The following is an 11,696-nucleotide window of genomic DNA, read 5'->3' as shown; positions in this document are numbered from 1 at the left end:
CGTAAGTTTTACGTACTGCGCAGTGCGCGAGCAAGCATCAAATCAGCTGTTCACGTACAACGTTGCACCCCATTGGTTGCTCCACCCACCTCCACCGCGTGACGACACCAACCTGCCATGCGCAGTACGTAATACATACGTAAAATGCTAAGACTTTCTTGAGAGCATAATCTATTTCCATACTTGTATTAAAGAGCTTTAAAATCACTTTGCATAAACAGTATTGCCATTTTTATGGTGCTAAAGGAAATGAAAGAAAAAGGAATTTCGTTATCATTTTTATCCTTGTCTTATCATCTTCTGTTAATTTTCACAATTTTCACATTATTTCAATTTCGTTATCGATTTAATTAAGTTGAATTTGATTAAATCCAGCGTATATAAAACACCAAACGGAATGCAATAAATTCTTGTAAGTACAAACTTCAAAGATCAAGTTTACCCGTGTTGCTTGTATCCTAAATAATCGCGTAATAATAAGTTTTCACAATGATTAGAAATATTATAATCTGTTGTTGTGTCATTGCTGTGCAGTGTGAAGAATTCAGTGATTTCAACTTCAATACATCACGACTCGCTAAATATTCATCGTTCGTCAATATATCATCTGCTGATCCCGCTATGGTTTCGATCAGAGCGATTATTCTTGGAGCTCCTGGTTCTGGAAAAGGTACTATTTCAGAAAAAATTAGAAAAAACTTCATAATTAATTACATTTCTAGCGGAGACATTTTGCGGACCAATATAGCCAATAAAACAGAGCTGGGAAAGAAAATCGAAAGCCAAGTTTCGTCGGGACAATTAGTGTCGGATGATGTGATGAATGATCTAATCAAAAGCGAACTGAATAAAACCTCGTTACCATGGCTTCTAGATGGATATCCTCGTACCCTACCTCAAGCTGAGAAACTGTCGCGAGATTTTGACATCAATTTAGTCCTCAATTTGGTAGTGCCTTTCGAAGTAATTATTGAAAGACTGAAAAGTCGATGGATTCATTTACCGAGTGGCAGAGTGTATAATATTGGTTTCAACGATCCAAAAACCCCAGGATTCGATGATATAACGAATGAACCACTGACACAAAGAGAAGACGATAAACCCGATGTTGTTAAAAAGCGGTTAGACACCTATTCTGCCACTATCAATCCAGTGATAGATTTTTATTCCAAGAAAAATGATGTATTACACACATTTAAAGGTAATACGTCTAAAGAAATTTGGAGTGAATTATCTCAATTTTTACTCAAAAAAATTAAATTAATCGACCCTAACTAAGAAATTTTGAATGTTGGAAGTTTAAAATTCACGTGGAATTATTCGTTTATCATCGATTTTTGTTTAAAATTTATTCAGTAATAATTTCGTTTTATTGGGTAGGTAGAGGTACTTGGTTGAACGTTCAATTTTGATGCATGGAAATATCTTATTATTATTGTAAAAATATGTTAATACTTTATATGTTAGTTTACGGATTTATTCTTCATGTCTTCCAAAAACCTTCAGTTGTTTTGTGATCAGTATAATGATGTGATTATTCAAGACTTCATTTTAAAAAAATTTTGTTCGTCTCTACTTAGAACATAATTATACATAGGTAGTTATTCATATATATTTGTTATTTATATGCGATAAAATACATTTTCCGTTGATGCGTGTAAAATGAAATGAGTGTTTATTTTTTCACTTCACTGGAACTTGAGACCAAATAAATCACCGACGTGTAGAAAATAGAAAAATGTTGATGAACCGCAACTGTGCTGCTTAAGTATCGTATCTGTATTGTGCTCTCTTTTTCAAAAGTTGATTAGGTATCCTATTTATATCAATTGAAAAAAATCTGGGATGACTCTGAAGGAAATTCAAAATTACAAAAATATAACTCCGTATTATTAAGGGTTTTCGAGCGCTCTACAGAATTTACAGAAAAGAGAAACCGTAAAAAATTAGGGGTTTTGAGCGCTCATGGACTCAAAATGGACTACAGACTGCTGCAAAAAAATTTTACGTTTTCTGTAATTGCTGGAGGTTTTTCCAACTTTCTGGAGAGCACTTGAACACTCCTATTGTCTTTTAATATGTCTGAATTTCTTCAATTGGCTCATCCAATTCAGTAAATCGTAATTTTTACGTTTGTCACTACGAATTTAGATGTCCAGAGAGGTAACCCATCTAACGTTAAAGAATTTTCAATTGAAGCTTATCGGAATATTTATTTCTAGCATGTTGCCTGATTTTTATAAATTCATTATGATTATTAAATTAATCGTACCATTAATCATACGATCATTCAAGTTTGAATCGGACCATATTTTTTTTTTTTTTTTTTTTTTCATTCAAAATTTTCAGCAAGACAAAAAATTACTTTTTAATTTCAAGAATGTACTTACACTGAATCGACACAATCGGATTGGTTTATTTTTGTTGTTTTCTGTTCCAATTTTGTCTAATGTCTCTTACGTTTGTACTATTTTTTGTGATGGAATTTTTTCAAGTTGTTCGACTTCGAACAGAAAGTTTTGATGAAAGGTGAAAAGTAAAGTTATCGATAGGTTATGATTAATTTGTTCAAAATTGTTCAGTTCATGAAATTTTTCTGAAACATTCAAGTGAGTGAAACTGAAACAGCAAGAAGAAGAAATAGATACTTCTTCTCATATACGCATTTACTTTGTTGATGTTTAATGTTTTATATAGTGGTTGCCGAAAAGTTTATCTGATCTTTTGCGTAACAAATTTCAGGATGACTGTTTTGTTGAGCTGTAATATGTCACGTTTCTAAGATATGGAATTATCTGAGAACTCGGAAGCTGATTGTATGAATGAAAGCAAGGGCAACGAAAATAAAAAGGACAACTTGTCGAGAACTGGAGTTGATATTTTGGAGAGAACTGGTGCTTTAAAACCTGATCAATTCCCAAAATTCAATCACTTTGTCAAATCAAACACAAAGAAATCTATTTCTTGTGTGGAAAGTATTGCTCATTCGCATTCAGAGAGTAAAACGAAGAAGAGAGAATTTTCTGGTGAAATGGAATCAAACTCTGAGGAAACATCCCATAAAGTTATGAAATTATTTGACTTTGATGATGCTTCAAATAATATATGTTCTCTTGAATCGAAGATGAATGCTGGAAGTTCATCTGAAGGAAAAAACGAGGATTCATTAAAAGAAAACGAGAAAATGTTATCTGAAGAAAAAGGTGAAAATTCATGCGACGAAAAAAAAGAAAATTCATCTGAAGAAAAGAATGAAAATTCAGCCGAAGAAAATAATGAAAATTCAGCTGAGGAAAGGAATGGGAATTCATCTGAAGGAGAAAACGAAGAACAAGCGTCATCTTCCACTGATGGTTGTGCTCAAACCACCGCTAATGTCGTCTCAGGAGATTCAATTTCCGTAGATTGTGAACCTGTTCCGAGCACTTCTGAAGGTGAAAAATCATCTAAGGTAATTTTCAGTCTCGGTTTGTAAACTCGTCTGTTTATGTAGTCGATTAATGCTCCTATTTTCAAATCTGAATCATAGAATAAGCCATCGTCAAGTGCATCCAAATCGTGCAAGGAGAAAATGAATCCTTTTAATTTAAATCTCGGAAGGAAAAAAAGAATGAGTCTAGAATTTAGCGATGATGATGTAAGTTGTAGTACTTGTTTCTTGGTATTTGTTTCGTTTATTTCCAATACTGATCTACCAATTTCATTTTGTAGAGTTCAGAAGATACTAGTAGCTGTGATAGTTCAAGCTCCTCAAGTGATTTTCTCAGTGAGAATGATGATAATTTCGGTTTAGTAACTCACGAAGGAATCAATAGTGAGGATGAACAGAATTCTGAAACTGACGATGATACACCACCACCTGTGCTAAAAAAAACTCTGCCTGCTGATAAATTTTCTTTTCCAAAAGAAATCTTGCTCAGGTGAGGAAAATTGAGATAGTTTTATTCGTTCATTATTATTATCATTATATCGCTGTTTTTTTGGTCAATGTAGACAAATCAATAGTGGAGATGGTAAACGAAGGCATTGCTCAAATTTCGAGAGTAAAGCTTATGGATCCCGAAGAATGGTTCAGCGTTTAGAATTGTTCAAATCTTTGAAAAAACACCATGGTTGCGTAAACACTCTCAGCTTCAATGATATCGGAAATATATTGATCAGTGCATCTGACGATAAACACGTTAGTTTGTGGAATTGGGCTGAAAACAAAAATCTGTTACATTTTGATAGTGGCCATACCGCCAATGTCTTTCAAGTAATTATCTATCGTAACTTAACAATGTTTATCCGTGTAGAATTTAGTTAATATTCATTACTTGTTTTGAATATTCCTAATTTACTTTCATTTTTTACAGGCAAAATTTGTACCAAACAGCAATGATAGAACGTTAATTAGCTGTGGTCAAGACAAGCAAGTTAGACAATGTCTACTCGATGGATGCGGTCTGAAAAGTACCTCAAAGATAACGAAACACGAGAAACCGGTTCACAAGATAGCTATGCAACCACAAATGCCAGATTCATTTCTCACTGCTGGAGAAGATGGAGTTGTTTATTCTATTGATCTCAGAGACAGCGATACGTTTAATTCCAAGTACGGTTTTTTCCATCATGGCGAAGTAGATGTTCCAATGTTTCGTACCTGAGACTGAAAATTGATCACATTTCATGAAACATGATTTTTTTCAGATTTTTAAAAGTTCACGGACATCGCCTGAATCCGATGGCTACCATCTGTTTGTATAGTATACACTGTAATCCAGTTAAAAATTATGAATTCATCGTAGGTGGAAGTTGCGATAAAGTTCGTCTTTACGACCAAAGAAACATTTCATCGAAAAGACAGAAACCCGTGAAAGAATTTCGCGTGGGCTGTGATTCCACAGTGAGTATAGTAGCAATGCTTTTTTGCGCAAGCCGAACTAAATAATCGACGATTTCTATTGTTAACTTTGTTGTCAGGATCAAGAAGAAACGTTGACAACAGTAACGTGTGCTGTGTATAACCACAATGGCACAGAAATCCTTGCATCGTACAACGATAACGATGTATTTTTATTCAATTCTAATGATCCTTCCAAATATGCATTCCGTTACGACGGACATCGTAATATCACCACAAGTACGTGGCATTTCTTGCCTAAATTTTCATTTGGGTGCCATGCGAGATTACATCGTAAAACATACTGTATTCTCTGTTATAGTTAAAGGAGTGAATTTCTTTGGGCCTCGGAGCGAATTTGTGGTTTCAGGATCTGACTGTGGTTACATATACATTTGGGATAAAAAATCTGAAGCGGTTGTACAGTGGATGAAAGGGGATAAAGATATTGTGAGTTTCGAATTTTTTTAATAGTTATCTTGTTATTTTAGAGGTATGTTCATTATGTTCTTCTTCAGGTCAATTGTTTGGAACCTCATCCTTCATTTCCTGTACTAGCTACTAGTGGATTAGATTCCGATGTAAAAATATGGATGCCGTTATCGACGGAATGTGAAGATATTCCTAGCAAGAAAGAATTTCAAAAAGTAATTTGAATGCTGAAATTATTATCGAATACATATGTTTTTACTTACGAAGTAATGACGATTTATATTCATATTTCCTTTGAATTTCAGGTCGTGAAAAAGAATTTGTATTATAAACGTAATAACACATTTACTACTAGTGATCAAGCGCAAGTTGATTTCTTTTATTTTCTGTTTAGTGCCAGGCGAGCTTGATTACTTTCTGTACCAAAGCATACCTGTATTCATCTACGTATACCAATATTTTTACTTCTTTTTTTTGTAATTCGTGTATTATGTTGTTTTTTTGTAAAAATTAAATGTGCTTTGTCGAGCACGCGTAGAGCTTGGCATACTGTTTTTTCAAACAACTCGTCGTAGTCAAGTTTGAAATGTCAACTTTTTTTTGTATAAAATAAAGATGTATCGTTACTGAATACCTAGATGATGTTTGTTTTCATCAACTTAATCGATGTTTATTAGTATTTTAAAGCGCTATCCTGGAGCCTACATTCCAAAATATTCATGAAAAAATTTCAAATTTTGATTCCAAAACAAATTTAGTTACAAAAATGACACATACATTTATAAAAACATTAACCAAAAACATTTATATTGAATAATAACGCCAAAATAAATATACATTACATTTGAATCAGATTTGAACGTACAGCCGTAAAGTGCTTAATCCCAGTATGAGAGTTATGAAAGTCTTGAACGCAATACTGGTAACGGTATCAATTCTTAACCAATAAGATATCAAATCAATAACGTAGGATTTATAAGAACACGCTAATAACATGGCAGAAATAGATTGAGAGTAGTTTTTCTTGGCGTCAAATCTAGACCACATCCAAACTAGAGCGGCAACAGTGATATGATTAATCTAAAACAATACCATTTCACCGTTTGAATTTTGAACACACGGTAAATACAATACTTAATTTAAAATCAGTGCTTACCACGTTAACATTGGATTCTAAGCATTTCTGAATGTATTTCCAATCGAATTCCGCTCCGCGAGCGCCTACCCATAACAAGAAAAACCTAGTGAGTAAAATTTCAGCTCCAGCCCATCCAAGACCTGCAGTCAATATCTTTATATGTCCTCGTCCTGGTATACCACAGAGTACCACGTATAAGCCAACCAAATCAATTAGGTCGACGTTACTCTTTAGGAATTCCTGAAACAAATTGATAAGTTACAAAAAAACTATCAAAACTAGTAAAATCTCTTATTCATCAAGTTCTATTTTGCATACTTACGCCAAAAACATCGAATCCGCCAAATCCAGTAACACTACCATCCGGGAAAAAGGTGGCTAAGATTAACATTTTGCAGAGTTGTGTTATCGCGTAAATCACACCTGCTTGAATACATTTCCAAAACGCACCGTACTCAGATCTGCAATAAAAGACATTCTTGAAAAGCTGGAAATTCAATAGCATACTTTGAATGAAATACTTACAAACTTGAGTATTTGTACACAAAATAATACGGCAAATAGATCAAAGCTACACAATTTCCAAAATGATACAAAGTCATGATCAATTATTTGAATATTATTAGGAAGTGATACGATAGACTAGTACAATGTATTTACAGAAGACAAAATGGAATTATTGCAGCATATTAAAAATACAGAATCACCGTTGTTGAAAGGCGACTGCTTAATTAAATTTCAATAAAATAGCAACGTTTACGCTTCAATTTTCAATTTTTAAAAGAATGAGTAAGAAACGCCGAGCCGATCCCACGAAAATTGATAAGAAAGTAAGCCGCAAAATTCAGCAGATTTGAGAAAATTTGGGCATGAATTTGGTATAAATTTTTAGATATTGCAAACAAGAATACGTGAAAAATTTAGACAATGACAATAGTCGAATAAATTTATTCCAACAAAAATGATCAAAACTCAAAACCTCAAATTTTTCAATAAACCTTCTAAAAAATTTTATCTTATCATCACTTTTGAGGTGTTAGTTCTGTGTTTTTGTTATTCGATAGTTTGTCATTTTGTGTGCGCCTTTTTTTTGCTTAATTGTCGTCACTTTTTTTTGTGACTGCAGCAGTGATATTCTACTTCAAAAGCCAAAAACACTCCCCACAAAAAATAAAATTAGTTTTGCGTGACAAAATGGTGGAAGAGAGGAGGGTCCCGCGAGGGACCGGAGTTCGTTGAAAATCGAGCGGGCATTCGGGGTAATCGTTGAAAGAATCTTTGTTTTATCCTGTTATATTTTGCTTCGTCTTGTGTAAACTGCAAAAACGTGTTTACAGTGCTTTGTTTGGGCGTGTTTATCGTTCATAATAATAAATTTCGGCGTACATTTTGTGAATATTCATAATTTATTCTCTTTTTGGTGAAATAATCTATATATTACTCGAAAGTTAGTTGCTGAATAAGTTTTCCAAGTTTATTCGCGCAGAATGGAGTATCAGAATTCGGTAACGTCGGTGTCCAATGTAAGTGTTCAATTATTAATTGCGTTTGTTTATATATTAGTTACGCGAACGTGGTTATGAGTAAATTTGCCGTAATAATGGTCTTATTAAAAAAGATTTTTGCAATTTGAGTCTATTGAAAATGAATATACGACTCGATAATACAAGTTGATATTTTATCATCTATATTTTAATAATCATGTTAATGTTTACATGGTGTGTGGCATTGTTATTACAATGTTTAATTTTTTCATAATGGATTTCATTTCAATGCGTTTCATTTCCGTTGCAATTAAATATCCATCTTTTTGATTATGAATGATAACCAAATTCTAATAATTTCAACAATTTTTCATTTCTTCGACGAATTATTTTCGATGATGCGTAATCACGTGTAATATACGGTGAGATTGCGTTACCGCATGGAGCGGCATTATGCTGATAATACGATTAGTCATGTTTCAATGTTGAATTCTGTACTATTTAGAAAATGTTTAAATTTGAATAAAATTCAAATTTTTAAAAATCACCCGTTATAATTTACTTAGTGGGAAATGATTTCTTGCTTTGTCAGTAAATAACCTTCTGTAATGTTACTATCATTCTTCCCTACATTTCACAGGAAGAGCCGTCATTTTCCGATTGCGATCTGACTTACACTTCAGTAGTGTATGAAGATGGGGATGATTATAATCATCCAACCGGGATATTACCGGGTACTGACGATCACGCTGGCTGCTTAAACTTTCAATTATTTTTGAATAATGAAGATAAATCAAAGAAATCGTGGCTTGTGAGTTATTTTACTCTTCGTTATCACGGTGATTAAATTAATATTATTTTTTATCCACGAATATTCATTTTCAGTATTCCTCCGTATTGAAGAAATTATACATCGATATAAACAAAGTAGTCTGTGTACAATTTCGCTTGAAACAACCAGAGAGTGGTAAAATCAACAGTAGCAAAGAAAGCTTATTTGTGAGAGCATTACCTGTTTACGCAGCGCCTGAATTCTTACAAGAACCCGTCACTAGATGTCCAGTCCATGTTATGACAGATAAAGCAAATGGTATTAAAAAAATCTCTCAACTGTACACTTTGATTTACCTTTTCTAACTACGATGAAATTTTACAGGTCATTCGAACGTTCCATGGTTATTCCACGTTCTTAGAGCTGAGCATCATGAAGCTGTTTATCATATTAACCGTAAAAGTAATCGTCACAGTGTGGTTGTACCCTTGCATACACCAGCTTTGGGTTCTGAATTCATCACAATTATGTATAAATTCACGTGTAAAACGAGTTGCGCCTTTGGTTTAAATCGTAGACCTGTTCATGTGGTATTTACACTGGAGAATGCTCAGTAAGTCATCGTCATGTGATTTATTTATTTCGAAATTTGAAAAATTATTTTAATAATGTTATTTAATTTTTGTGTAGAGGTCAAATACTTGGAAGGAGGAAACTATTGGTTAAAGTTTGCAGTTGTCCGAAACGTGATTTACATAGGGATGAAATAGTATCTAAAACTGAAATAGATGCAAATGGTAGAAAAAGAAAAGTCAAAGAAGTAGATAACAGTATGGCTTACTCATCAATGGAAATATATTCACCAGCTACGAAAGAAATCAAAATGGAACACCTCGATGTAGAGGAAACCGTAGAAGATGATAATATGCCATATACGATTCCATCGGTTGGTATTGTATTTAATTATTTATTTTTGAAAATTTCAACGTTCAAAATTTTATTATGTTTTTTTTTGTGGTTTCAGTTCACCGTAATGGGAAAACAACAATATATTTCAACTCTGGAACTTTTACATGGACACTTCCTAGGATTATCTGTACGCAATGACGCTTTGATCGATTTACATCCTAACATTAGCCATATTTCAGAATTACTCGATAAAATTAAGAATGAAAGTAAGTGATGTTTATATTCTCATGTTGAACCTCATAAGGTTTTTTTTTTTTTTAAAAAAAAAGTAAATCAACACTATGCGTAATACGTATATTATCGCTTGATTGATAACTAATTGATAGATGTATTTTTTCGTTTTCAATCGTAATGGTAGAATTTTATCATCAAGTAGAGCATATGTATTTTTTACGTGCAGTTGGCACATTTTTTTTCACGAATTTTTTATCGTATGATTATTCAAAAGAAACAAATACTTAAAACTACAACAGCTTTTGACGACGTTCCATTGACGACGAGTGTATTGTTTCTTTATCGCGATGAACTCTGATAAGAGCTTATTTGTATCTAAATGAACTGTTGACTAGTATAGCATTCGCATAGAAAGATGCTTAAGCCAATGTTCTGTTCTAAAATGTGTGTGATGTTTTTTTTTTTTTGGTAAACATCAAATAACATGGTTTTCATTTCTGTTTTTAGGTTCTTGATTAAAAATGGAAGTTTTCGACAGTAAGTGCGAACACGTGAACCCTAACGAAACAATCACCATTAATTATAATATTTGTTAAATTCGATTTTTTTCAACTATGGTTGGGCTAGATGCCTTGAGATAACAGAAGTGTTATTGGTATTTTTATGGATACGGATACCTTGGGAAAAAAAACATTTTTTTTTCGTGTAATTTTTAGATCTTCCACTTTTTCTTTCATTTTCATATTTCGTTTGGATATATAACTTCGTACGCTATGAATTACTTTCATGAACGAGATTTTTATTTTATTAACTACTGTTTTACTACTGAGACATTTTTAAAAGTTAATCAAGTTTTAATTTTTCTTCTTTTTTTTTTGTTTTTGTATAATATTCCCGATATTTTCATGGAATTTTTTTTATCTGTTTTAAGATATAGTTTAGTTATGTATCGAGTTAATTTCTGCATTTAATTTAATTATTCGATTCTCTTTTTTTTCATTCGTTATTTATAATTATTTTCATTTAACAGAAGCGTTTACTTTTATTCGTTTGAAGTATCGTATGTCCATATTTTTGTGTTAGTTAAGCTACTAAACGTAGTCTTATATGCTGTAAAATAGTTTTGAGCTACAGCTTTCCTTATTTTTCTGTCGATTTTTTTTCAGTGAGTTTGATGTTTACCTCTTGATTATTTTAAACGATTGTTTTCGAGTTGAGCGAAATTGAATTTTTATCGTTTGCGTTTTACGAGTTGAATTGTTTAAATTCTAGTTATTTGTGTTCTCGTGTTGATAATGCAATTCTAATGCTTCGGAGTTTTTCTTGAGCATTTTTTTGATCACTTTACCAAAATAGGTTATGGATGACATCAATTAACCATTATCTATAAATTATTTTTTTTTTTGTTTTGAAAATGTAAAATATACCAAACGAAGTCTAATTGGAGTTTTTGTTTGAATCTTCAACATAGTTTTTTCTGATAATTTTTTCCTTGCTTTTGGTTACCACTTAATGTTAAACATTTTGGTCGTTGTGATCTCGGCGGTGTCTGATCATGTTAAGTTATGTACTAAATTAGATTTTTATCGAGAAATGAAATTAAGATACGTCTCGTATATTTTGCATTTTTCTACGTATCTATCGATTATTTTTGAAATACATATGCGAAATCGTAGTTGAAACGGTCGAGTACCTTCCTATATTAGATTTATAATGTAATTTTATTTTTGTAAATTATTAGTTTTTTCACCGAGTAAAGAATTAATTTTACTTTACGAGAGAGATCTTTGTAATATATGTTATTTGTAATAAAAATTAAACTTGAAAATTTGTCTTTTCATTTAA

At 32.3% G+C, this 11,696-nt stretch overlaps 4 protein-coding genes across 5 annotated transcripts; 3 read left to right on the top strand and 1 right to left on the bottom strand.

Annotated features, from left to right (window-relative positions):
- The first annotated feature begins 253 nt into the window (after positions 1-253).
- On the top strand, positions 254-1,668 carry Ak3 (Adenylate kinase 3). Of its 2 annotated transcripts, XM_065350633.1 has the most exons (2): positions 254-412; positions 535-1,668. In XM_065350633.1, the coding sequence occupies exon 2, from the start codon at positions 622-624 to the stop codon at positions 1,276-1,278; it is 657 nt and encodes a 218-aa protein (XP_065206705.1). In that variant the 5' UTR covers positions 254-412; positions 535-621; the 3' UTR covers positions 1,279-1,668. The 2 variants fall into 2 exon arrangements, with proteins under 2 accessions (XP_065206705.1, XP_065206704.1); XM_065350632.1 differs by lacking the exon at positions 254-412 and having other exon boundaries at positions 419-1,668.
- Positions 1,669-2,433: 765 nt separating this feature from the next.
- Positions 2,434-5,945, top strand: LOC135836040 (DDB1- and CUL4-associated factor 8). The gene is made up of 11 exons (XM_065350614.1): positions 2,434-2,609; positions 2,743-3,451; positions 3,530-3,637; positions 3,712-3,920; positions 3,994-4,255; positions 4,356-4,594; positions 4,690-4,885; positions 4,963-5,122; positions 5,205-5,332; positions 5,401-5,529; positions 5,620-5,945. Exons 2-11 carry the CDS (start codon positions 2,786-2,788, stop codon positions 5,722-5,724), a joined length of 2,202 nt encoding a protein of 733 aa, XP_065206686.1. The 5' UTR covers positions 2,434-2,609; positions 2,743-2,785; the 3' UTR covers positions 5,725-5,945.
- Positions 5,946-6,092: 147 nt separating this feature from the next.
- On the bottom strand, positions 6,093-7,478 carry LOC135836056 (BOS complex subunit TMEM147). Its single transcript, XM_065350636.1, has 4 exons — positions 6,978-7,478; positions 6,775-6,913; positions 6,471-6,692; positions 6,093-6,394 (listed from the first exon to the last, which is right to left on the bottom strand). Exons 1-4 carry the CDS (start codon positions 7,052-7,054, stop codon positions 6,164-6,166), a joined length of 669 nt encoding a protein of 222 aa, XP_065206708.1. The 5' UTR covers positions 7,055-7,478; the 3' UTR covers positions 6,093-6,163.
- A 192-nt stretch (positions 7,479-7,670) lies between these two features.
- Positions 7,671-10,781, top strand: LOC135836048 (cellular tumor antigen p53-like). The gene is made up of 7 exons (XM_065350622.1): positions 7,671-7,975; positions 8,577-8,747; positions 8,822-9,026; positions 9,093-9,321; positions 9,399-9,654; positions 9,733-9,883; positions 10,359-10,781. Exons 1-7 carry the CDS (start codon positions 7,940-7,942, stop codon positions 10,364-10,366), a joined length of 1,056 nt encoding a protein of 351 aa, XP_065206694.1. The 5' UTR covers positions 7,671-7,939; the 3' UTR covers positions 10,367-10,781.
- The last annotated feature ends 915 nt before the right edge of the window (positions 10,782-11,696 follow it).

Source organism: Planococcus citri, chromosome 2 (assembly GCF_950023065.1).
Source record: "Planococcus citri chromosome 2, ihPlaCitr1.1, whole genome shotgun sequence".
Lineage (NCBI taxonomy): Eukaryota > Metazoa > Arthropoda > Insecta > Hemiptera > Pseudococcidae > Planococcus > Planococcus citri.
This window is presented reverse-complemented; position numbering and strand designations above follow the sequence as displayed.

What these genes read in the sequence shown, in the direction of transcription:
- Ak3 (XM_065350632.1), top strand. Translation starts at nt 490, where the DNA reads ATGATTAGAAATATTATAATCTGTTGTTGTGTCATTGCTGTGCAGTGT.
- LOC135836040 (XM_065350614.1), top strand. Translation starts at nt 2,786, where the DNA reads ATGGAATTATCTGAGAACTCGGAAGCTGATTGTATGAATGAAAGCAAG. An exon ending in ATACCGCCAATGTCTTTCAA is followed by an intron (nt 4,256 to 4,355) that starts GTAATTATCTAT and finishes CATTTTTTACAG; the next exon opens with GCAAAATTTGTACCAAACAG. An exon ending in GCAAGAAAGAATTTCAAAAA is followed by an intron (nt 5,530 to 5,619) that starts GTAATTTGAATG and finishes TTTGAATTTCAG; the next exon opens with GTCGTGAAAAAGAATTTGTA.
- LOC135836056 (XM_065350636.1), bottom strand. Translation starts at nt 7,054, where the DNA reads ATGACTTTGTATCATTTTGGAAATTGTGTAGCTTTGATCTATTTGCCG. An exon ending in GTGTACAAATACTCAAGTTT is followed by an intron (nt 6,914 to 6,977) that starts GTAAGTATTTCA and finishes CTTTTATTGCAG; the next exon opens with ATCTGAGTACGGTGCGTTTT. An exon ending in TAGAATCCAATGTTAACGTG is followed by an intron (nt 6,395 to 6,470) that starts GTAAGCACTGAT and finishes GTATTGTTTTAG; the next exon opens with ATTAATCATATCACTGTTGC.
- LOC135836048 (XM_065350622.1), top strand. Translation starts at nt 7,940, where the DNA reads ATGGAGTATCAGAATTCGGTAACGTCGGTGTCCAAT. An exon ending in TATGACAGATAAAGCAAATG is followed by an intron (nt 9,027 to 9,092) that starts GTATTAAAAAAA and finishes GAAATTTTACAG; the next exon opens with GTCATTCGAACGTTCCATGG. An exon ending in TGCCATATACGATTCCATCG is followed by an intron (nt 9,655 to 9,732) that starts GTTGGTATTGTA and finishes TTGTGGTTTCAG; the next exon opens with TTCACCGTAATGGGAAAACA.